General features: G+C 43.0%; 1 protein-coding gene across 2 annotated transcripts in view; it reads left to right on the plus strand.

The window, feature by feature from the left end:
• The window catches only part of SETBP1 (SET binding protein 1), a 258,416-nt gene that overhangs the window by 100,652 nt on the left and 132,910 nt on the right, over positions 1-24,854 (plus strand). Inside the window, exon 4 of one of the 2 annotated variants that reach the window (XM_062018170.1) lies at positions 18,148-18,219. The exons of the other annotated variant lie outside the window; for it this stretch is intronic. Coding sequence (XP_061874154.1) covers positions 18,148-18,219 — 72 coding nt within the window. The remainder of the gene's footprint in view (positions 1-18,147; positions 18,220-24,854) is intronic. 2 annotated transcript variants of the gene reach the window in all.

The following is a 24,854-nucleotide window of genomic DNA, read 5'->3' on the forward strand; positions in this document are numbered from 1 at the left end:
AGAGAAAGCCAGAGAGGAGCAAACAGGGATGGGGAAGAGAAACTACACAGTAAAAACTGGGCCAAACTGTGAACAGCCGTAGCTGCGTAAAGGTGTTGGAAGGACTTACTTGAGGAGGAACATTTAGGGTCCATGGAATTTCTCCTTTTCCTGAACAAATAGCAGGAGCAGTGAGTGGGGAGTGTGTGACAGGGCAGTGGCAGTGACTCCTTTGTTTGGGTTATTTAACATGCTCCACTGTAATACGATTTCACAGAGTTGTGCAGATAACCTTGTTTTTTTGTCTATGAAAATCAGCATTTTTATATTCCTAAGATTTTCCGCTATCAAGGGTTATTGTGGCCTCTTTATTTTCATGTATTTATAAAAGAAGCTGTAACATCTCTATTGTTTGAAAAAGAACCTTTGACTTTTGGCAGGGAGGAGAGCTTTGCAGCCGAAGACATGCTTTTGCCTTCTCCCACGAAACTCCCCTCTGTTCTGGCTGAGTTATGAGCTGTGCAAGATCTCTGTTCCCCATATTTTGGCAGCCAGTCAGAATAATAACTGAACATGAATCTTCTGCAGAGCCAGCCCCATAGTGCTGCCAAAACAAAAATAGCAAAGAGAGAAACCCCCACGGGCTCATGAGGCAGGTGGGGCTGGCGTCTCACCACTTGTGATCTCCCACTAGCAGTGGTTGCTGCAAGCCTTACCAATCAAAGCAGCAGATATCTCTGGTGATTCTCAATGAATGAAAAGATGGGTCCACTTTTGGACCCAACAACATTTCTATTTTTGGTGTTCAGGCTGCTGAATCAACCATCTTAAAAATTAGGAAGTGCTGGGTTCATCCATGTGGGTCCAGCCATGACGTATGCTGGGGCATATACATATTCATCCCATTCATGCCTTTCCTATCACATGTAAGAGAGTGCCTCAGTCATGCTGCTGGAGAGATACCTTCTCAAACAGGAATAAGTTTGCACAAATAAATGTAAATTTAGGGATTTCTCTATTTTTTTTTTAGATGCTTGCAGCCTAAATATCTTTATTAATGAAATGAGAAATGTAATAAACACATCAAAATGTGTATATCTATACATATGTATATACATGTTAGATGATATACATCTGGATGGCCATGTAAGCATCACCATATGGGATATAGGCATATTTAGGCTTCTATAAACAAAAATTATGCTTCATGGTGGTATGATGCAGAGCAGTAGCAGCAGAATCCCAGGCTTCTCTGACAGGCAAGGCAAACAGAAATGCCCATTTGCTGACAAACACACCACAAAGCTCCATGTTTACACACATACACACGCGCGTGGCGCAGAACGCATCAGTGCCACTCACCAAGCCAAGGCGGCTGCACTCACCCACGCTCACTCCTACACAACTGCTTCATTATTTCCTTTTGAATAACGAGGAGGTTTCCCCCACCCTTCACTGGAGCTGTGGGCTCCCTTTCTGACAATGCACAACCGCGTTGCTCGTTGGAGTGCCTGTCATTAAGCAATGCACTGATTATTCTGGCAGCTCCGCTACTCAAGTCCCCGTGGACAGAGTCAGACATGGAGAGAATTGAATTTTGCCAAGGACGGGGCTAAAGGTCGTTCCATGCAGTGGACAGCTGTGTCTAGTCAAATCGAAACTATTGCTCCAGGTGTTACCAACAGAATAGCTGATAGCTCTGTTGTCAGTTCATTTACACTTGCATCCTGTTACAAATTAAACTGAAATCGTGGTGCACTGAAGGAGCAGAAAGATAGTTTTCTGCCAAGTGACAATTCCTCATATCACCAATTTACAAGTGCAGTCATTATACAGCATTTCTAGCAGTTTTTTGTGATTTCCAGTGATTAAGATTTAGGATCCTGATTTTCTGCCATGAGTAAAATTCCCATTTGCACCTGCTCTTAACTTCTAATCCCATAGGTTGAAAAGGAAATGCAAAGCTCTGGTAACAGGTCTCTTTTGTCAGTTCTACTCATAAAGACCGTTAAGCACAGAATTATTCCTCAAGTTCTTCCATTTTCCAGGTTTTCTATTTTTTTTTTCCTTCAGAATCATAGAATCATTTTGGTTCGAAAAGATCTTTAAACTCAGTGAGTCCAACTACTATCCTCACGTTGCCAAGCCCATGGCTAACCCAAGTTCCTCAGCACCTCAGCTACACAGCTTTGCAATATCTCCAGGGGTGGGGACTCCACTCCCTGGGCAGCCTGGGACAGTGTGTAACAACTCTGTCAGTGAAAAGGTTCTTTTTACTCTCCAATCTAAATCTCCATTGGTGCAGCTTGAGGTCATTTCTTCTTGTCCTGCCACTCGTTCCTCTGGAGCAGAGGCTGACCTCCATCTCATTGCAATCTCCTTTCAGGTAGTTGTAGAGAGAGATCACGTCTCTCCTCAGCATCCTTTTCTGCAGACTAAACAACTTCAGCTCCCTCAGCCACTCCTCATGTTACTTTTTTTCCTGATCTAGAGACTTCAATTCAGACAGGAGGAAAACTATGAAATATCTTGATTTTGGTACAAGCTCTTCTGAATGGATGTAGAGTGTAGCAGCAAGAGCAGCCAAGCAGCGCTGCTTATGTGTCAGCCTTCATCTCAGCCCAGCACAGCATCTTCCCCTCAACCCACTCCTAAGCCTCCCCATCAGCAAGGCAGAAAATGCCTTCTGGGCAGAAACACAGCCTCTCCCAGGCTGCTCAATAGGTCCTAGCAACAAAGCTGAAAGCCTGGGACTTGACCACATTTGGAATAAACTTGCCCAAAAACATCGGCGCTAATTAGCTTGTGTTATGAATGGATTAAGTGAGACACCAGCTGCAACGGGGCATTTTGATTTGAGTTGCAGCTCAGTAATTAGATGCACATAAGCTGACTGGGGAGCTGCCAGTCAGCAAGCAGCAGTTTCCTTTGCGTTATTAGGAAGAAGAGCTTTTCTGTGTCCTATCATCGGCTTCGTTGAGAACCTTTGGGTGATGTACTAGTGATCTAACACAACATTGAGTGTGAATTCAAATCCTCCCCCGAGCCACAGCCTTTTGACTCCATGGCTTCACAACTTTTCTTCTTGTGCAGCTCAGCAATGGGATTCATAGTGTAAAATGCTCCTTGTATAGTGGCTGTTAACACTGTCATTCCCTTTGATCCATGCCGGCTTTTCCCCTGTTTGCTTCTCTACCATTGCTGCTTGGAATGGGGTTTTGGGAAAAAATGTGTTTGATGTTGTCATGAAATTATCTAGAACAACACTGGTCATAGAAAGGGTATAAAAAATGAATGTATAGATGAGTGAATGTGTGCAGCCCTGGTGGTATGAGCATCTGTGGTGTTCTCACCTACAGCTGGACTAGATGTCCTGGGCTCCCTTTGCAGCCAATGAGAGAAATAGATAACTCCAGGGAGAATCACCTATTTCAGACATCACCTGTGTTAGTAGGAGAGGAATCACTATAGGGAGTCCCTGGTGATTTGTTTGGAGGAAGCTGTCTGTTTTTTAGACCTCTAGTTTTAATAGATGAGTCTTCCCAATCCCAGAGCTTGCAAGAGAATAAAAGAACCAGACAGCAACTTTCTTTAATGTGAGGAAAGGCAGAAAGTAAAAAGGCAGCTTGACTGCTCCTGACATAGAGCCTTTATCAGCTCCATAAATAAAGGGCATATGCATGTAATGGCTGACTACATCTCAGATTGCAATACCAATGTTTTAAAAGCCTGCTGACGGAGCATCTGCTTATTTCATTACTCCTGCAATGTCTTTGCAGGTAAGTCATGCATTATACAGTACCATCTCTAGCAATGCATGACCAGAGGGGATAGTCTGTAAAAATTCTGAATGGTCCATCACCTTTCCTTATCTTCCAGGAGAGAGAAACGTAAGGAACGATGTATTCAGTTAATAGGTAGAATTTGCAAAATAAAGCTCTGTTTACAGGGAACTAGGATTTGGGTTTTTTTTTTTTTAACAATGGAGAATTACTCTATCTCATTATTGTGTGAGCTGACTGCACACACAGCAGAACAAAGATCATTTTCAGTAAACTCCTGCTCAGGAAACATATTGAGGGGCCCTGTACCACTCAGACGAAAAAGGAAGTGTCAAGCTTTACTGGAAAACAGATATAGTGATGAGTTACAGTATTTTATGGTGAGTCTTGACATTGCATGAGCAATTTGAAGAGCCTAGGTACAAATTCAGCCTGTCCCTCACCACAGACTAACCTGTCCTGTGTTATCACCAGGAGCATGGCAGAGGTTCATGGTAGTCCCAATGAATTAAATTTCCCTTTAGGACCAGAATTTCATCCTGAGTTTGTGAAATACAGCTCATACAGAAGAAGACCCAAATGTCTCCCCAGATAGATTTTTCAATGGGCAAGTTCACATTAACCTCGTGCCGTGTACCACTGTGGTACATTGCAAATGCTTCCTTTGGCTGTTAACTAAAAATGCTGGACATGTTCTTATGCGAATTGATCTAGGTGAACCTACTTCTTCAAAGGGGTTGGACTAGATGATCTCTAAAGGTCCATTCCAACCCCTACCATTCTGTGATTCTGTGATCTCAATGCCTTGTTTTTTTAAGCAGATTTTTAACTCAGTAAGAGCTGATTTTTTCAGGCATGAATGCCTACTTACCTGCATGCCATTGCCTTGGCTCAGGGTCTGTAATTCACCATCATCAAGCAGCCAGACACGTAGACCTGAGGATGTCCACTGGTTTTCCTTGCAATTCTCCTCCCTTCCCTGGGAATGCGCTTTTGAGCCAATGTTCTGTATAAACATGACTTGGCTGTTTTTCTTTGGGTACCTACTGGATTGTTTACAGAAGATGACCCAATCCAAAAGCTGATTTTTCATTAAAGAACGGGGTCTGAAGACAAGATCCATAGTACTATATAACACTGATGATTCAATACGGGACAAGAAAACATGTTGACATATAGACTCAGATTTGTTGTAGGTCTTTTTTTGGCCAGAGACGGTAAAAAGCCCTTAAGATGCTTATGTGAAATGCGTTTCTGGACCTCTGTCTGGTTGTTCATAACCTTATCTATTTGATATGCACACAAAAGTTTTTAAAACCTGTTCCTGGATCCAACAGTTGTAACAGAGATGACCATGATAAAGAGAGCTGTGGAAGTGGCTCGTGATTCTGGAGTACATAAGGAGGTAGGCAGCAAAAGAGTTGTAGCTTTAATAGACTTTCCTAACTAGCATCTATGGCTGAGAAAATACCATAAGACATTTTCCACTAGTATTCATTAGCTGTTGGGTTTTTATAAGCTTGGTTAGACTTTGTACACGTTCTCCCATCATTCCATCTTGTTTGCTCTCGACAAATATTCCAGCAAACATGTTTGTGAGCAGGAGTGTTTGTGGAGGCTGTGAATACTGGAGAATTTTCCTGAATAGGGCTTTTAATATTCCTGCTGGAAACCTGGTTCTAGGGATCGTAATGTCCCTCTGTTCAAGAGACAAACATCTCGGTGTCATGCAGACATTTAACAGCTCATGAATTGGGAAGAGATCAAGAAGAGTCTTTAGAAAAGAATTTCAAATTTGTATTTTTAGGCAAACAGCAATCTGCTAATAGTTCACAAATCAACACACTGAATATGTCAAATGCCTGCCTTTTCTTTAGTGCCCCATTTCTGGGGGAATGGACACCAACACATTTTGAAAGCAAAACCAATTATTTTCTTTGCTGTCTTGCTCAATTTCAGTCTTTGGGAGGCAAGAGGTGTTTAAAACAAACAAATAAACAAAAAGAAACCCCCAAATGTGGTCTGTTTAGAGTAGCTTCCATGACATTGTTTCTTATTGACCTATCTCTAAATAAGAGACTCTCCCTGACTCCTACTTAGATGAATGTTTTTGAAGGCTTTTCTTTTTGTGACAACAACGAATTGATCAATGTTTATATTAAGCTTTCCTAAGTGCACTATTAAATGGGCAAAACTTCAACAATAAACAGGCTGACTGCTTCAGTGATAAATTGAAAAGAGGGGGAGGTGTGTATTTTTAGTAGAAGAATCATCATGGAAATTGTCTGATTGCCATGCATTTGGAGAAGAGCTGCATGGAAAAATGCTTCAAATAGGTACCAGACTTTAGTTGCTCTTAAATCAACAAGACTATGGTTTGGAAGCAAAACCTATTCATCTCATCAGTGTTTATATTGTCCTAAGTCTTGCCTAGTATCTCAGCATTGTTAGTATTGGAAGCAAAAACTTTAGGCTGTCTTTAAAAACCCTTTAAGTACCTCCTGTCATCATGACTTGTAACAAATATCTTACGTTTTCCCTGCATGAGAAAATGATATGTCCAGTTGCAAATGCAGAGAAAAGGAAAGGAATCCTCCAGGAGCTTTGTATTGTTTTGTCCAGGGTTGGTGTTATTGTTAAAAAAGGAATAAGGACAACTAAATGCTCAGTTTTCTCTCCTGTTTGCCATGTCAGGATCATATTTGTGAGCGATTGTTTGAGGTGAGGACAGGTGTCATATTCATAGTGTTTATGTACAACAGTAAGGGGAATTTACTAGAAGTTGTCTCTATTGGTAGGTGTTCAACCCTCTGTGCTTTTCGCCTGTCAGACATCAGGGCACACTGACAATTCTGAGAGACAATTTTAAGCTTGGAAATTTTCTAGGCACATCATTGCATCCTTTGAAAGCACTGCATTAATGAGCCAAAGGTGAGGTTTAGGGTCTAAGAGTGGTTTCCCAGCTCCACTGTTGCCTAGCTCTGACCCTTGGCAAAACTGCACCTTTTCTCTGAGCTGTGCAAATGAGATAGTCATATCTGTCTCACAGGGGGTGTTAAGAAGCTTAATTCATTAGTGTTTACAAAGTGTTTCTAGATCCTCAGATGGAAGGCTCTATAAACAGACAAAGTATTACTAATTGCCAGCTTACACTGAATTGTAAAGTGAAAATAAAGATGGCTGGAGGAAAGAGGAGATGAATTTTCTGATGAGCTGCATCAGTCTAGTAGCTCTAAGTTAAACAGTTTATCAGGTTTATTTCCTATTATAATAATCTTTAAAATCTCCAGTCTTTTCTATTGGTGTAATATTTGACATCCAGTTTACTTTGGGGACAATCAGGGTACATTCAAGTCAGAGGAGGTCTTCCTATACTAAAGAGTAATATTACTAATACTGATTTGAGTAATCTTTCCTCCATTTATACCATGAGGTTATATTGCTTTAAATGGAATAAATCCTAATTTACAGAACATTACTTCAGTAATATTGTTTGGTATTTTCAGCAAAATATAGCCTTGCACATCTTTATGGCCAAAGATCACTCCATGGTACTAATGTTCAGAGCATTTCAAAACATATGGGTGGGGTTTTTTTGTGTTTATTGTCCTCTTCATTTAGTCCTGGCAGGAAAAAAAACAGATTGATTTATTCAGTCCTTTCCACTTTCTGAATTTCCTGCAATCCTACAGTGATGTCAGGCTTGAGTTCCTGGTTAACTTTTCATTTGTGTTTTCGAAGGTATCAAGAATGGGAATAAATTGGCTAATATGTTGTTTGTATTTACAAACTGTTTTAATTATATGCATTTTTCTGCATAACCTTCTTCTTTTGGACCAAGATCTGCAATACGTTTCTTGAGAAATCAATCATAGAAATGGAAAGAAACTTACCTAATGCTCTTTCAGTCTTTAAAATGCACCACATTTTCTTTTTTTCTATTTTTTTTTTCCCCTCAAACCACAATGTTAAAAAATAGTGGATAGCCATTTCCCACTTGGCCTCCAAAGGGTGAAATCCTCATCTGGTATAAATTGGTGTAGCTCTATTCAAATCAGAGTAACTACATTAATTCACTCCAGCTGAGGCTCTAGCCCTTAAAATGCCAGAATGGAGAGCAAGTTTTGCACAGAATGGATTTTCAGGCTGGGTGGAAGGTTTTGCTGTGTAACTTAGTTATGTGTCTAGGCTCAGGGCTGTGGGAAACTGTCTATTTGACATCTGCAGCATACACAGCAAATGCTTTGGCAGTTCAAATTAATGCCTTTTGAATTCACAGGTTGTTTACTTTCAGCTTGAATGTGGATTTGCTTTCAGCCTCAATGGGAAATCTAACATAAGAAGTAATAGGACCAGCCATCTGTCTGAAAGGGTATGAGAATTCCTGGTTTTGAACCAATAATGGAGATCAGGGACAAGTTTATCCCCTGTGTAATCTCTGGCAAATTATTGGTGTGCTCCTTGGATTTCCAACCCGGGACCCAATCCCTTCAGTGCAGTATGAGTGAGCACAGACTTAGGAGATGAGAGCTGTAAAATGAACATGGTCAACATCCCTTTCCAGTGGTTGCTTCCAGCCCTTTCTTCCTCTGCTCTGATTTACAACCCATTTTGGCATATAACCCTTACACCTGTGAAGCAATCTGCTCCATCGTCGCTGGAGCCTGTGATCTCTGGGGAGCAGTAAACAGCACGAGTGAGTGGGAACCCCCATTTCTCGCCAGTATTTCCTGCAAGTAAATATCAATCCATGTGTTAGTCATAGGCAAGAGAGTGGTGTAACAACTAGATTGATTGGTTCTCTTTAAAAAAAAAGAAACCTCAGGGTCAGATTTCTCAACAATCCAGCACTCTTGAAAGGGTCCAGACTTTTTACTTTCTTTCAAGCCAAAAGTTAAACCCATTCCTCCCTCCCATCATCTAAATTAAGAAGCTGCACAAGAGCCAAGTTTTGGCAAGAACAATCAGCATCCCACAACATTCTGCAATACACAATGGTGATGAAGCTGCTCCTGACTCACACATGTGGACACAAATGGGGACCTGGGCCTCCTATACCTGTTGTGATCAGCCACAAAAAGTGTCATCAACTTCTGTGAGAAAATACATACATTGTATGTACTGTGCTGCCAAGAAGGCTGTGTCCTTGTTTTGGAAGCCTGTGTAGTATAAACTCCTGGTCACACCTTTTCCACTAACTTAATCCATTGTTCCTATTGACTTGGACTGAGTTATCCTGATTCATACCAGCTAAAGTTCCAAATCTTGGTCTCCAAACCACTTGGGTAAGCTGAAGATCATTACTTGAATGTTTAACAGGAAACATGGGAACAAAGACTACAAGAAATAATTTAGGAAGGAATCGTCTGGTCTTTCACAGCAAAACATTCATTCTTTACTACACGTAGAGTGAATGTATGTGCTTTTAACCTTCCCCAGGTGAATAGTCCAGGGACACAGGATATCTGGCAACCTCTTTAAAAGTGCATTGATCTGATTCTGATCTGCTCTGCACACTGCGCGATATTACCTGAGATATTCTGGTGTATATTCAGCCACAGAACAAAAGCAGCCCTGCAAAAACCCTGCTTGTCCAGAGGACTTAAGCAAAACATAGTGGTTTTATCCCAATAACTCCATCCCCAGGCTATTCTACCTCAATCACACTCTAAGAAAAGTGATGTTTTAAGAAAACACCAGATGACATTCAAATTGTTTTCTTTCTTCCTACTCTGTCAAATTAGGGCTACTACAGATCAGATGAGTTTCAAGATTGGATAGGGAAACAAGACTCTCCTTAAAGTCTTTGTTTATTGATTCAATTGTATTTACTGACTAATAAGCACCCAAGGCTAACAGGCTCATTTGAACTGGGAATACTGTGTTCTCAGATGTTACCTTTGGGAAGAATAGCCAGTTTACAGGTGATATGTCTGCTTAAGGTGGGAGAAATCATGCGTCGTAGCCCCCTCTTAGGGAAACTACCTTTTTTTCCTGCCAATTTTGAGGGAGTCATCTTTTAAGTTTTCCATGAAACCTTAGCACTGTTTTTTCCTTATTTCCCTCTTATGTGTGCAGTCATGAGAACCATGATGGCTTGAAATTAAATAAGCACAGTCCAAACTTTGAGTCAAAGACTTTGTGGTTTTAGATTTTACTTGGAACCAGAAGCAGAAGAGCCAAAACACTGCATAAAAGAAGAAGAAGCAGCAAAAAAAAAGAACTGTTTTCCTGGTATTTTTGGCATGGGTGACTGCTCTGAGAGATACTGGAAATCATGCAAGAAGGATCTGTTCTTAAAGACATTTCCAGCCCTGCTCTGACGACTCGGGGCTTTAGATAAGCGTCTGCATGTGGGGATCTTTACACAAAGCAAACCACCCAACCTTTTGTAGTTTACCCACCACTAACAGTGATTTCCCCCTCCGCATCTCTCCCTGTGCATTTGTGCACGCACAAAAGTTCTTTGAAGCATCCTAAAACCCTTTCCTTGCCTGTAACTTTTTAATTGCAACTTGAACAAGATTTTCTCCTCGGTGAAGGAAAAGAAGAACATGATGAAGTGCCCCATGCTGCCGAAAGGATTTCCTCTCCTCAGCCTCACCACACACATCGGGATGGCTTTCCTCCCCTTTCTCCTCTGCCACTTCTCTGTGTTTTGCATTGTTTTCTTCCTTTTCCAGACTGGAAAAAAACAACTTCCTCCCCCTCCTGCCCCATCTCCCAGCAGTGTGGGTGACAGAGAAGGAGAAATCAGCACAGTGTCAGCAAGAGTTTAGCCCCACAGCTGGGACCTGAACTTTTAGCAGCAGAGCACAGTCCTGGGTCACTGCACTAAAGCAAGCCAGATTGATACAAAGTGCTTGCTTGCCCTGGGAAGGGAAGTATCAGAAGCCAGTTGATAAAAATCTTTAGGCAGTATCTGTTGTGAGCTTGCAACAACAAAGGCTGAGGTTTTTTCCAGGGAAAGATCACTGAGGGGTGTTTATTTACTGTCATAACCCCCAAAACAACACAATATTTGGATGCTTGCTGCACTGGGGAGGGATATAGCAGAGGCAATGTAGATATAGCAGAGAGGCAATGTAGATTTTAGAGCTGTTGAAAGGTGATGGAGCGTGTGGACTCAACGTGCTGCTTATTGTGTGAAGTTTTCAGCTTTGAAGACCTGAACCATCATGTCTGCCAAGAGTTAATGTGCTTAGAAAGAGGATGCTAAAATATTCTTTCCCACTCCAGTTTGCAACTGAGAACTTGTTAGTCTGTAATATCTTTTATTTATAGCGCCTTTCAACTCAAAGTATCGGAAAATGCCTTTATCTGGGAGTCACTTCAGTGATACCTCCAGGCAGGGATGCATCTCTGCAAGAGCCTCCAATTGAGGTTTCAAGGTCTGCTTTGACATGGACATAAGTGAGGGACCCAGCCTGCCTTGCCAAATGACAGCATTTGGTATTAATGGCTTGAAGGAGGGGCAGAAACTCACCTGAGGGATAGCAAAGAGACATTTAAACTGCCTGGGAGAGAGGATTCATATGGACACCATCTGACTTTGGAAGCAGATGCTTCCAAACTATTGGAAGGGGAACTATTGCCAACAGTAGATGACATTCTGACGCAAAGGGCCTGGGACAGTGAAACCAGAACTCAGAAGAGGGGATTGGGTGGTCCTTCCTGGATATTTCTCCATCCAACCCAGCCAGCTTCAGCCATGGGGAGAGGACTTTGCAGAGAGGACACATCCCAGTGGCAGAGGTGTTCCTAAGGACACAAGCCTGAGGCTCAGTTTTAGAATGCGAACTCACACATCCCTTAACGGGTGCAGTCACAGTAGGGCATCTGCTTATTTTAAGTCTACCCCAGTGCCTGCCCATCAGCTGCTCCACACGCAGCAGCTGGCAGTGGCCAAAGATACCATCTCCTCCATGTGGCTTCTGGCAGCTAGAAGGTGTCAGCCAGCCCTTCGTTTTCCTCCTGCATTATACGTGCAGGCCAGGGAAGCAAAAGTCAGACCAACTGATGGGTTTATGATTCCAGCCTGTGATTTCTGCTTCATCCACAGCCAGGCAAGATTCTGCCAAGATACATATTAGGCAGCTGCTCAGGACACTGCTGTTTTGTCTGTACCACCCCAAGCATGCTGTTGGTCTGTCTGCAGGTCTGTCTCTGCAGCCCTGCTTTTGAGCTGTTTGCTTTGCCATTCCCTGGGGTGGCCAGAGAGTATTCAAGAAGAACCAACCTTTTCCTGATACTTTTTCTGGGCCTTGTGAGGGACTCTTTGCCACAGGGAGCAGAGGCACCATGCCTGAGATACAGAGAGGGCCCATCTGTCTCACCACCTTCTAACTCCTGTGCCTTCCAAGGAATCCTGATTTGTCTCAGTAGACAAAGAAGTCCAATCAGGCTCATAAAAAGCCCCTGGGACACCAGTGGCTGCTTAAAGGGCAGCACCCTGCTCTGGATCTCTGGGCTGGCTTGGAGGTTAATGCACTCATGTCACCGTACTGAAATCCTCAGTGCATCTTCTCTTCTCCTTCCATGTCCTTTCCAAGCCATCCCCAGCATCAGCATTATTATATTTCTTTTCTCCAAATCTCTTTCCTCCAGGCACCAGACAAGGTGCATTGTACACCACTTTATCTCTGTCATGCATATGTCAGTGTTTCAAACTCCAGTTTAATTGGAGTCACATTGCTGGCTGAAAGTTGACTCTCTTGGGCCCTTTCCATAGAGAATATGCATTTTGTCTCAACCTTTCTCTACCTCCCAAACAAACCTCTCTCCTCTCTCCTTTCTGGGGCTTGCACATCCTGGCATACACAAGGGTTATGTTGCCTGCTTGTAGGGCATCTCTCACTCTACCTCAGACAAAAGTGTTTTGTGTACATATATTTTGGGTTTGGGTTTTTTTTTCCCTTCTTGATCTATGAGTGTTTTTACATCATGTCTCACTCCCTTTGGTGCTCCTTCCGCATGTGCTGCTTTGTGTTTGGGAGTGGGAAGGAGTCCCTCTATGGACAAGCTAAGAGGCAAAATGGGAAGAAAAAAACTAAAGGGAAAAAAAGAGGGGTGGGGAAAAATAAATATTTGGTAGGAGAACGTTTAAGAGGAGAAAAAAAACAAATCAAAGGTGGTGCCAGGCTGGAACCAGCAGCTGGTTGCCAGCACAGCAGGCTGAGAAGTTGTTGGTGGAAGAGTTCAGTGCCATGTTTGGGTTGCTTAAAAAAAACACACCCTCACTCTCTCGTTATTCCTCCTCTGCTTCTCTCCCAGCCCCACAAGCAGAAGGAGGAATTTGGTTGCCAAACACTAGCTTTACAGCAATGCCAAGGGATGCAAAAAGAGTGTGTCTTGCCCTGTGACATGTGTGTGCACATGTGTGTGTGCCTGTGAACGCTGCAGCTCACCTTCACTGGGGCAGCTGTGAGCTGGATTGGACCTGCCAGGCATGTTGTGAGCACAGCAGCTTTCTGCTCTGAGGAGATGCCAGTGCATTGGCAGCCATGGCACATTTCTTTGCCGATGTGAGGGGAGGAGGTGGGAGGGCTGTGGATGGAGGAGAAAGCAAAGGGAGGAGGTGTGGGGGGGGCATGTAGAAGGTAGTAGTGCTTGGCTGAAAAAAATTAGTGAAGTACAAAGGAGAGAGTGATGAAAAGAGGTAGCAGGAGGTGGGGGAAGAAGACTGTGAACTAACTGGTGTGGAGGTGGGAAGACATTTGCGTGTGCCAAGTGGTTTGGTTGGGAGCAGGCTGGGGAGGGGGAGCAGGGAGGGATACTGCAGGGAGGCCGACGGCCCGGCGGCAGGGCAGAGGGGCTTTATCTCCTTCCTTCCTTCCTTCCCTCCTCCCTCCACCCGGCGCTTGGAGGAGAAGGCAAGACAAAAACCTGAACTGGTGCCAAGAAGGAGCTGCAGCGACTCAGAAATGGCACTCTGCACCACACTAATATTTCGAAGCTGGAGAGCAGTGAGACGTGCCGGGAATGAGAATAGCAGCAGCCACGGGACCGCTGGCCGGCCTCACCCTGCTCTCCCTCCTGCCCTTCCACCTTTTAAACGTGCCACTTTCCCTCCACACCTACCCCCAGGGATATTTAGGGGTTCTGGGCAAGAGTGAGAGGAGTCTTGCTGGGGACTCAGCTGAGAGAGGGCAGAAGGGACAGCTCCATGCACCGGGGGCTGGTGCAGTGTGGCAGGCATCTGGCAGACACGCTCTGCTCATAGCCAGCCTCTGGCAGACGTGTGTCTGTTATGGTGCACACTGGAGAGGATTATAAGCACAGAAAGGGCAAGGGTGCTCATCCCTTCCTGCCATCTCCATGTCAGGGAGGGATTGTTGTTCTTTCAATTTGTTTTTCCAAAAGAAGTAGAGAAGATTTGATTCCCAGGGAGTTTTCTGATCGTTTTCCTATTGCCACTCCTTTCCCCTCCTCCTCCTCTCTCTGTACCCATAAGGCTGCTCTCATGGCTTCGTAGTCTGATGCAAGGTTACTTGTAGGACATGCGAATCTCTGCAAGGTACAGCGTCGCCTGTGTCGGTGTTTTCCTCCTGCTTCTCATTTGCTGAGGGATGAGGCAACGTCCAGCCTGATCCACAGCTCAGCTGAACACCTGGTGAATGCAGCGTCAGCACTCCAGATCCAAAATCCCCTTCCTACAAAGCCCACCTGGATAAAAAAAAAAAGCAAACATAAAATCATACAGGGTTGAAATTTCCACAGCAGTTCATAAGGTTGATTCATTTGCAAGGGATGAGCTGGAGTTTTGATGGGATTTTTTTGCCTGTAAGTAAAGGTTTTGCCCTGTGTGGGTCCCTTCTTCTGTTCAAAGGCTAAGAAAAAGTACATAAAAGCATATATATACATATATATATATTTTTTTTTTTAATGGGGTTTTGATTCTTTTTAAAGCTTTTAGAAATTGTTACCAGCAGAAATATTCTTGTCAGAGCTCAATAGTTGGAGCTGAATGCAAAGATTTTGCCCCCATCACACACATGCTCCTTTCTACATTGTTCTGGTTTTCAGATCTGAAGTTTTAGTCTGGCTTTATAGAAATTGGGAACTGTACAAAGTGAAAGCTGCCTTTGGGTTTGAAAATGGGTCTGGATCCTGTTTTAATAGCAGCTTTAGGACTCACACAACCAGCAGGTCAAGTTCAAGGAGACCTTTCTAAATCATGGGCAGAGACTCATTAACTTGCCGCATCTCAGAAGCTTATGGGTTGTTGGGTTGTTAGCTTTGCCTAGTTTGTGCTCCGAGGCATGGGATGATCCCTGTGACCTCATTCTCACCTGAAAACCATGCCCTCATATATATCCAAACCACTTCTAACTTCACCTTTGGTTTCAGACACTTAGACATGGTTTTGAAGCACTTAATTGTGCCCAAGCAATGCTTTTTGGCAATACTGTGATAAATAAAGGGGAATTTAGGGACACTTATAGTCTACCCTGCTCACTTCTTTCTTCTGATGGCTTCTCCCAGGTCAATGGTCCTTCCTCTGTGAAGGATTGACATCTCAATCCCAAATTAATACCGTTAGGAGGTGCGCTCATTTTTGAGGTGATGATAGCAGGTTTAGTGTGGAGTAGGATGTCTGCAGTGACTGATCCCTTGCTCTTCCACAGCTCTCAGCTGTGCCTTGGCACAGTATGACTTGGGCTTGCACAGAGGAGATGCTGTCATCTCCTTTTGTTCTTTTTCCTTTTGTTGCAAGTGAGGGATATGTAGTGCTTGGCACATGAAACTTTGAAGAAGTTGAAGAAACTAGACCAAAACTTTAATAAGAGAGCTGCCCAAGTAATTTGGAGTAGTTAGTGTGCCATTGTACCTTCCACCCAATCCTGCTAGTTCTTCTTGAATAAAACACATCGATAAAAATACATGGGTTTGGATGCACACATGTGCTTCCTGCTTGCTTTTCAGTAATCTCTTTGGACATAATGAGTTGTGTATTTAAGTTACCACCCTCACGAAGGGCAGACCTTGCCTGAATTTCCCAGAAGTTTCTACCGACACTTTTGGCTGTAGCTGCACCTCCTTCACTGGGCACAGCCTCCTCTGTTTTCACCTGAGATCCCTGGACATGGGATTACAAGCTACAAAATCAAGTACCAGGGGAATTAAAGCCCACATCAAAGTGAGCAGAGGAGACCCTGGCAGCTGTCCTAATCCATCATGCACCTGCACAGGACATGGCTGGTGCTTTCAGATGTGGAGCCAGATCTTGTTTACTACTGAATTAAACTTCTTAATATTCACAGAATCCCAGAATCTTAAAGGCTGGAAGGGATCTTAAAAGATCATCTAGTCCAACCCCTCTGCCAAGCAGGACCACCTAGAGTAAGTCACACAGGAACTGTCCAGGTGGGTTTTGAATGTCCCCAGAGAAGGAGATTCCACAACCCATCTGGGCAGCCCCTTTCAGTGCTCCCTCACCTCAACAGGGAAGTTTTTCCTTGAATTTCTTTGGAACCTCTTATGTTCCAGCTTGTACCCGTTGCCCTTTGTCCTGTCATTGGCCATCACTGAGAACAGCCTGGATCCATCCTCCTCACATCCACCCTTTATGTATTTGTAGATATTAATCAGATCACCCCTCAATCTCCTCTTGTCCAAGCTAAAGAGCCCCAGCTCCCTCCCTCAGCCTTTCATCATAAAGGAGATGCTCCACTCCCTTCATCATCTTTGTGGCCCTGCACTGAACTCTCTCCAGCAGCTCCCTGTGCTTCTGGAACTGAGGGGCCCAGAACTGGACACAATATTCCAGATGTGGTCTCACAAGGGCAGAGTAGAGAGGGAGGAGAACCTCTCTTCACCCACTGCCAACAGCCCTTCTCACCCCAGGATGCCATTGGCCTTCTTGGCCACAAGGGCACATTACTGGCTCATGCTCATCCTGCTGCTCACCAGGACCCCCAGGTCCCTTTCGCCTACCCTACTCTGTAAGAGTTTAAATTCCCAAGAGATAGTAAACAGAGAGGATAGTAAAGATACAGATAAATATTAATGTGAAGTGACAGTATCCATGTATGCACAGTAGCATGTGATGTTTGATATTCAGCAAGGTAAGCCGAGGACAGCAAATGAAGAGACCTTCCTAAACCTTGACTTTTCAGAATGCAGACCTCTTTAATTTCCTTGAAATCTTGACAATGTTGGGAGCTTGTGTAAAGGATCTCGTGAGAAAAATGTTACTCTTGTACTTTCAAAGTGGTCCTAGCACTTCCCAAGGGGTATTGCAAGGCACTGACAAGACAGGTGAATGCGTCTGTCTTTATTTTTCCCTATACCAAGGAGGTATCTTTGGATGTATTTCCCTGAAACACAATGTGTCATGAAGCTCAAGTTGCTCCCTTCATCCTTTTAACACTTTATAATAACATTGTCTCCTTGGAGTTGTTATATCTTGTGTCTGGAAGAGTTAATCCAGAGGACTCTCCCAAGGCTATCTCCCACCCCACACCTTACCCACTCCCAGTCTTATTTTTTTGGACCAGCAACCTCACATTTCTGTAATCTAAATGTGCAAATGCTTTACGGTCACGGTCCAGTAGCTGGGTTAATCTCAGACCCCTGGAGTGGCAGATGGCTGATTTGTTGCTGATTCCAGTTTCAGAGAATCGTGCCACCTATTATCTTTGCACAGGCTGCTGCTTAAAAGGATGCCTTGGGCAAAATCAGTGAAAAGCAAAGCAAGGAAAACACTCTCTGATCTGCATCAGCATAGGTGAAAATGTGAAATATTTCACCTTTGTGTAAAGGGCTGGAGAGGTTGACAAAGGGGAGAAACAAGGTGGGAGGGGAAGAAGGGAAGAGGAAGATCTCAGTTTTGTATCAGAAACGCAGAAGCACAGTGGGTTTGCAGCAGTCATGATGTTGGATCACAATCACTTACCCTTTTTAAATGATTTTCCAATGTGACAATCCTTGGCTTCAAATCCCTGCTTTAACTTTTAAACAAAGACGGTGGGCTGGCATCCTGTGACACCTTCCTTCTCTTCCCAAACCTTTCCAAGGTGGCTTGTCATAGGAATCCATGGCACAACTCCCTGACCTCACAGCTGTCCCATGGCTACCAGGGAAAGCTATGATGGCCTTGTGATGCCAATGTGCTTGCCAAGGCTACTTGAAAGGGGAAATCTATGCATTTCTGTGGTTTTAAGGAAAAGCTTGGGGGACTTTCTAAAACTGAGTGGAGCCAAGAGTGAACTCCAGCACCAAGTTCTTAGAGGGCTCCAGCTCACAAGTGGTGACAGGCATGCAGAAAGATGTAAGGAAATGGAAGTGGGCACAGTGAAACTTTGAATGCTTGTGACCTTTTTCTCCATGGTCATTCCCACAATCAAGGTTTTCTTTTTTCTCTTTGCTCTGGGAAACGCCACAGAGTCAAATGAAGAATTTGGGAAGAGAGTGTGGGTTCCCTATGCAGAGTCCAGTGACGAAATCTGTGAACAAGGTAAGAACAAAGAGTTATGGCTGCAAAGGTCTTTGTTTCTTCCTTTTTCCTTTCCAAACCCGTTGTTGCAGTGTTAGACATGAAATTTAAGATGTGCCTCGCACAGAAACTGATGTTCTAAGCACTGAGTGGGAAGGTCTAAAAAGATCAAGCTAAACAGATTCTTTTTAATGCATGCTATTATGATGGTTTGGGTTTTAGAACACTTTGTATTGTATCCAAATGATCTATGTGTGAATAATTGTTACCAACCTCCCGACACCAGGACCTAATTAGGAAGCAAGAGCCTTAAATAGGCCATTTGCGTAGTAAGCTTCCATATGTCTCCCTGCACAATTTGTTTGCTTCACTCCATTGAGATATAATGAGAAAGAAACTCCTAGAACTGCCTTTGACTCTAAGGCACTTCTTTTCATCTCCTCTGCAGTTATAGCCTGCTATTAAGAAGATAATATCTATTTCCCCGTGTTCAGAAAGAAAAGGCTACTGTACTCTCATTCTGGATTGCCCAAGTTTCTCTATTTCAAAGTTTCCAATGGAAATAGAATGAGAAATGCCAAAACATCCCACGGTCTAAAGAAAATGTAATACTGTTGGAAAAAGCATAAAGAAGGTCAGGGTAGGATGATCTTGCAGGAATGCTACCTACCATATCTGCCTCAAGATACCTTTGTAAAAGCTAAAGCTGTGATATTTCAGTCAGTGTATAGAGGCAATTTGAAAAACTCTGTATTGGTTCTACTTGGCTTTCTTCTTGCTAGGATGTGAGAGAAGGGGAAAAGGCTGGTGCAAGGCTGCCTGAGTTTTGTCTCACTTTTAAATATTTAGCTCAGTCTGGATCCATATACTCTCTGAGACTCTATATTAAGTTACAAAGCACATTCCTTAATTATGGTTTCAGACAGTATCTTTTATTTTCACACACCTCTTACATTCATGATTCCATCCCATGCTCCATGTGTCCCATTTCATTCTTTTACACCCATTATCCTGAAGTCAGTGACAGGTGTACAATTGAGTGCCGTTTTTTATTGGAATGAATTTTAATACATGCTCAAGGTTCTGGGGTTTTGTCCCCCACCCCCCAAATCAGGGCCTTATTTGGTTTCCCAGTGAAAGACAATTCCACTTGTGATGATTTTGTTTATGATAATTCACTTGCATGTTCCCTTCCAGGAATTGTCATTGCCTTCCAGAAGGGAGGTTAGTGCTAGTCCCCTTGCAGTGATAATTATAATCAGACCTGTCAGCCTTCACACAGTCTATGCTTATCACTTGCATTTTTCCTGAAGCCTATTACTAGTCCTACTTCTTAGGGAAAAATAGTCATGATTTCTTCGGCTAATCTTTGATGGCTCTTAGCTTTGAAAGCATGAAGAGCAGCAAAATGATTGCCATTTGCAGTTAAAGGGACTGTCTGTTGGTCCTGGTGCAGAGCTCTACGTAGAATCATAGAATCATTTTGGTTGGAAAAGACCTTTATCAAAGTCTAAGCCCACATCTCACACTGCCAAGCTTACCCCTAACTCGTCCCTCAGCATCTCAGGTACACAGCTTACAAAATCTCCAGGGATGGGAATTCCATCACCAATTTGAGCAGCCTGGGACAATGTTTTAACAACCCTCTCAGTGAAAAAGTCTTTCCTAAAAAAAGGAAGGAGAGCCTGTGAGCAGGCAGATAGTCTGGGACATGCTGAGAGGTTTAATTTGGCTGTCACAACTCTTCAGGTGCTTTCTTTCCAAAGGCAATACTCACAGAAACTAGCTCCACAGACCTGCTAGACGAAGGCTTCAGGTAGCAGGTGGTTGTTGGCAGTAGTACCTTCTCTCCCTGCTGTTTTGGGCAGCCATCTGTAGTTTTGCCCACGTTGAACTGCTTGGAAGCAAGATGGCCAGAGAGGTGGCTGCCGTCATTGCTGGAGGCAATGGCTGTCGTCCAGGGATGGACACAGCACAGGAACGATGGATCCACTGCCACTGGTACAGTACTGACCAACAGGCCAATGTGGTGGTGGTGGGTAGGATGTGTTTGGTATTTTATTCATTCCAGGATGTTTGAAAATTGTCCTCTCCAACATGTTCACTGGGAAACACATCACCCCATTTACTAGATTTCTCCCTATTTTCACATCACTATTCCTATTGATATGATAATAAGCCACTATCTTTGTGGGTTTTTGGGTTTTTTTTTGGTTTTTGCTGACCTAAAGAAAAAGAAGTAATTTGTACCATTTCACCAAAACGAGTGATATATCTTTTAGTTCTTTCTGTGTCCTCACCACGCTTTTTATAATGTTCTCAGAAATTTGGGCTCCCTTGATTTTGGCAGAGTTTGAGAGTGTTCAGCACTTCATAGCTGTTGTAGAAAAGAAAATAATGGGAGAGTGGGAACTCCTACATCATCTGCAGTTATATATTTACAGTGTGCAGAGATATGATTTGCCTTTGTTTTATTTAAATTCACTGAGAAGTACAGATTTATTTATCAGGTGTCACTCCCTGAAGGAAGATAAATGCCACACAGCAAAGACTTCATCTATTATACAAACAGGTTTGAAGGCTCTGCTGTTTCATTCTTCTGCCTGCTGCATGGAGTACAAATGCCTTTGGCTGAGCAGAGACAGAGTGATACTTAGCAGTAGCATCTCATGACCTTTTGATCAGCTAAGATCTCAAGCCATATTAGTGGACAGATTATGATGTGATGGAAACAGGTCCAGGAATAGTATTTTTATCACGATATGCTTCCTGAGAATATCCTTCTTTGGCATATTCAGGTGATTAATCACTATGGCCAGGAAAGTACTTTGAATACCAGGGAGTGGAATAGTGGTACAGTCAATCTAAATACTGTCAGGTTTGCTAGCTACAGTTGGACATTACAGCTCACAGTTTCTTCCTAATATTCTCCTATTTCCATCAAGGCTGTGAGTGATCCTGCAATATTTTCTATCACTAATAATCCCATTTTGGCAAAAGATCTACACAAAATGGACCCCGAGCTCTCAGACCACAGGGGAGCTGCAGTCCCCAAATCCAAGATACACACAAGGTGAATATGGGTGTCTGACTGCAAAGGGAAACATGCACATGGAAATGTCTCTGCCATTTTTGAGATAATAGCAGTAATGCTTAAACTTATTTCAGCCCTTTTTAGGGGAAAAAAAAGAAAAAGCAGATTTAAAGAAATACATAGCTCTGGTAGTATTTTTTTTATGGAGAAAAAAACAACTTTCACATTGATTTTACCTACTTGCCTGTGCAGGATTACTCCTCAGACTTTGCTGTAGTATTAAATTAGCCTCCTTTTTATCTTAATTGCCAATATGAATCTTCAGACTCATTGATAACTGGGCAGAAAGAAATACTCTTACCATTCTGTAGCTCTGTAATTGTTGGCTCTCCATAACAGTAATGGCTGTGCCAAAGTTTGATTTGGCTGCTGTGGACACTTTTGGAAGGAAGGAAGGAAGGAAGGAAGGAAGGAAGGAAGGAAGGAAGGAAGGAAGGAAGGATGGAGACTTGTTTGTGAAGTTCAGTGTAAATTCATTTGGGTCTATCTGAACCCGAGCACATGCCCAGGCAGCCTGAGTTAGTTATGGAGTATGCAACATAGGCCTGTATATGGTTAGCACAGGCATATCAGAGGTGTACATGCTTTGCTTCCTCTTGAAACCAGACAAGCTGCTCATTTTCCTGATGTGAAGAAGGAAAAGGGTTGTTGCTGTGTGAATCCCAAACAGCTGTCAGTGTAATGGAGATACTGATGCACCAGATATGGAGAACAATAGCTGCCACAGCCCTATGGAAACTCTTTGAAAATGAGAAGGTTATGGAGGTGGAGAAAATGCACAGCAGGACATTGGCTCCTCTTATCTCCCCCAGCCTCTTCAATCAGGTGCCTGCTGGGCTTCCCACTCCTCCAGCTTTTTGCACTAGATCATAGGATCGTAAGGTATTAGATTCTGCTGCCACAAGTCGTCCTCTCTTGTGGCATTATAGCTTTGTGAGTTGGGCAGATGTTATTGAGGCTCTGAGCCCACATAGTGCTTTTAGCTACAGCTGCCAGGGCCACAGAGGTGTCCAAACAGGAGCTGGGAGCAAGCACTAGCTGCCTGACACAAGTGTCCATCTTTTCTTTGGGAAAAGCAGGCACTGGAAAGCGTGGATGGCAGCCTTGGTGCTGTCTGTTCACCAAAGGACCATTTCCAAAAGACAACTGGCTCCCTATAATACGGTCCTCCGTCCCCAGCCACACCTACCTATAAGATGCATGGCTGATGCAAGTGTTGCAAGTGTCATAAGCAAAACTATTCAAAGGGACAGTTTCCTCTAAACAGGTCTCATCTGAGAGGAAAAGATTCTGATGACAGCTTTGAAATCTTCCCAATGTGAGGGCTTTGTGGTGTGTATGTGGTGAAGACAGTAAAGGTATGAAATGTTTCCTCTGTCTCCCTTGTCGTGCTTAGGTCCCTGTGGGGTGTAGGAGGGTGTCTGGGCTTGAGTGACACCAAATCAAAATATTCTTCATGATGTGCCTTCTGCCAGATGGCCTCTGCTTTCATATAGTCCTCAAAGTAAAGAGTTTGTATTCAGCTCCTTGTAGGTCAGAGGGACCTGTGCAAACAACTTGCTCTATCTTGAACAGCCCAGCACAGAAGTTCTTATGGGACAACTTATGGTCCTCCAGTGTAGAATGGTTAGAGCATATGGCAACTGCTTGAGGTAGGATGCTTAATTGGGGATATTCAGCTTAGCAATTTAAAGTTGCAAATGTTAAAGATGTAGTATCAGGCAGTTGACACGGGTGTGGGACAAAGAGGACAGTAGTTTGTTTATGAAGTTAAGCTGCCTATGTATAACATCTTTGTCATTTTCAATACATAACATGTAGTTCTTGGCAATGATTCTTAGATTGCAGACAGCAGTAATCTCCAGTTTCTCACTGAGTAAAAATGATTTCATTAACCAGCAAAGGAATATTGTTATAACCAAATTTCAAGCCATACATTTCTCTTCTCCTGTCTGGAAAGAGAAGGTCTTGGTCAGGATAGGTGAAGTAGGACATATGTCACCAGTGTCTCAGGCTGCATCTGTCTTAAGCAAGTTGAGCAGTGTCTGGGTACGTTCACAGGAGTGTAACTGGGTATATTCAAACTACTAGACCAGTCCTTGGCACACTTTTGGTCCACAACAACTCACAGACTCCTCAATCATTCCTAAACATGGATCAGTGTTCATCCCAGTGAGCTGTTTGCGTTTAGCTGCTGCATTAGGAAAGTTAAGACATGGATGTGAGCAGAGATACAAACCATTCTGTGCCAGCTGGCCTCAGTGCCTGGGAATATTTCTGGGAACATTTAATTTATGAGTGGCTGAAGAGGCTCTGGCACAACTAAGAAACTGGACTCCATCATCCTAAAGTCCATTTGTCATCAGTGGGAGTGAGGAGCCACCATCAGAGGCTGATTCAGCCCCACTTAGTCCTGACCTCTCCAAATTGTAGACAGTTGCTAAGGCAGCCAAACCCTATAGGATTTAACATGCTGATAGCAGAGAAAAGGCTATATTATCCCAGAAAAAGGCTATACTTCTTTGTATAGTACAGGTGCATTGCCTACCTATTTACTAGTCACCTCCCCTGCCTCTCTGAGCACAGATAAAGAGAGAACAAAGTCATTGAGGTATTCTTTCCAACAACAGCATGTACCATCCATTATTTTTCTCAACAGAAAGTATTTTTCTTCCTCACAATAGGGAGGTTCATTTTTCAATAGATTCACAGCCTAAGATTGGTGTTCTGTATAATTTCCTTCTAATTGTTTGGTCACTGATAGTTAAATGTGTTCATAGGACACAACTGGAGATTTAGATATAGTAAAAAAAGCTCATGGAAGAATATAGCATCATTCCTTTCAAATATAAGTGAATCCTTTGTTTGGTGAAGAAAGTTTCATTTTCAGTTCACCCAATTAAAATATATATGTATATATGTATATGTATATAAAACCCTACCTTTTCACACCGAATAAAAAACTAGGTGAAAAGAACCCACCACTTCGGCTTGACTACTGCAAACAAAGTGTAATGCTTCTTTATATTGTCTTTCATTGAAATCGGCTCATGCATAAGGTGATCTGATATAATACATGTTTAAACATATCAAACAAAACATTTTCCCTTCAAGATTATCTCAAGTGTTTGGCCACAGTGGGGATTAAATTAGTGCTTGAATTTGGCATATATTTAGAAATATTACTTTAATCTGCAGATTTCAGTGAAGAAAGTATTTTCCCCAGGTACTTCAGTAAGTTGGATACATAAATTATGTTTTTGACTTTTTAAAGATATTCCATTTTAGAGAAAGGAAGCGATATCCCAGTTGTGTCACTGAAACTCGATGACCTGTGTCGCTTGTTAACAACTGCACATTTATTGTTTCAGTGTCCCAGTTTGCTATCAAGTATCAATGCACTGCTACACACCAAATAATCAATAGTTCTGTCAGTTGAGTATGCCCTGGAAATACAATATCACTGTTAATATTGATCCACACAGCAGAAATCGAGGCATCAAAGTCTGCAGGCTTTACTTACTAGTGCCCTGGCTTTTGCTTGAAAATCACTATGGCATGC

The sequence above is a fragment of the Colius striatus genome, chromosome Z (assembly GCF_028858725.1).
Source record: "Colius striatus isolate bColStr4 chromosome Z, bColStr4.1.hap1, whole genome shotgun sequence".
In the NCBI taxonomy this organism is placed as follows: Eukaryota; Metazoa; Chordata; class Aves; order Coliiformes; family Coliidae; genus Colius; species Colius striatus.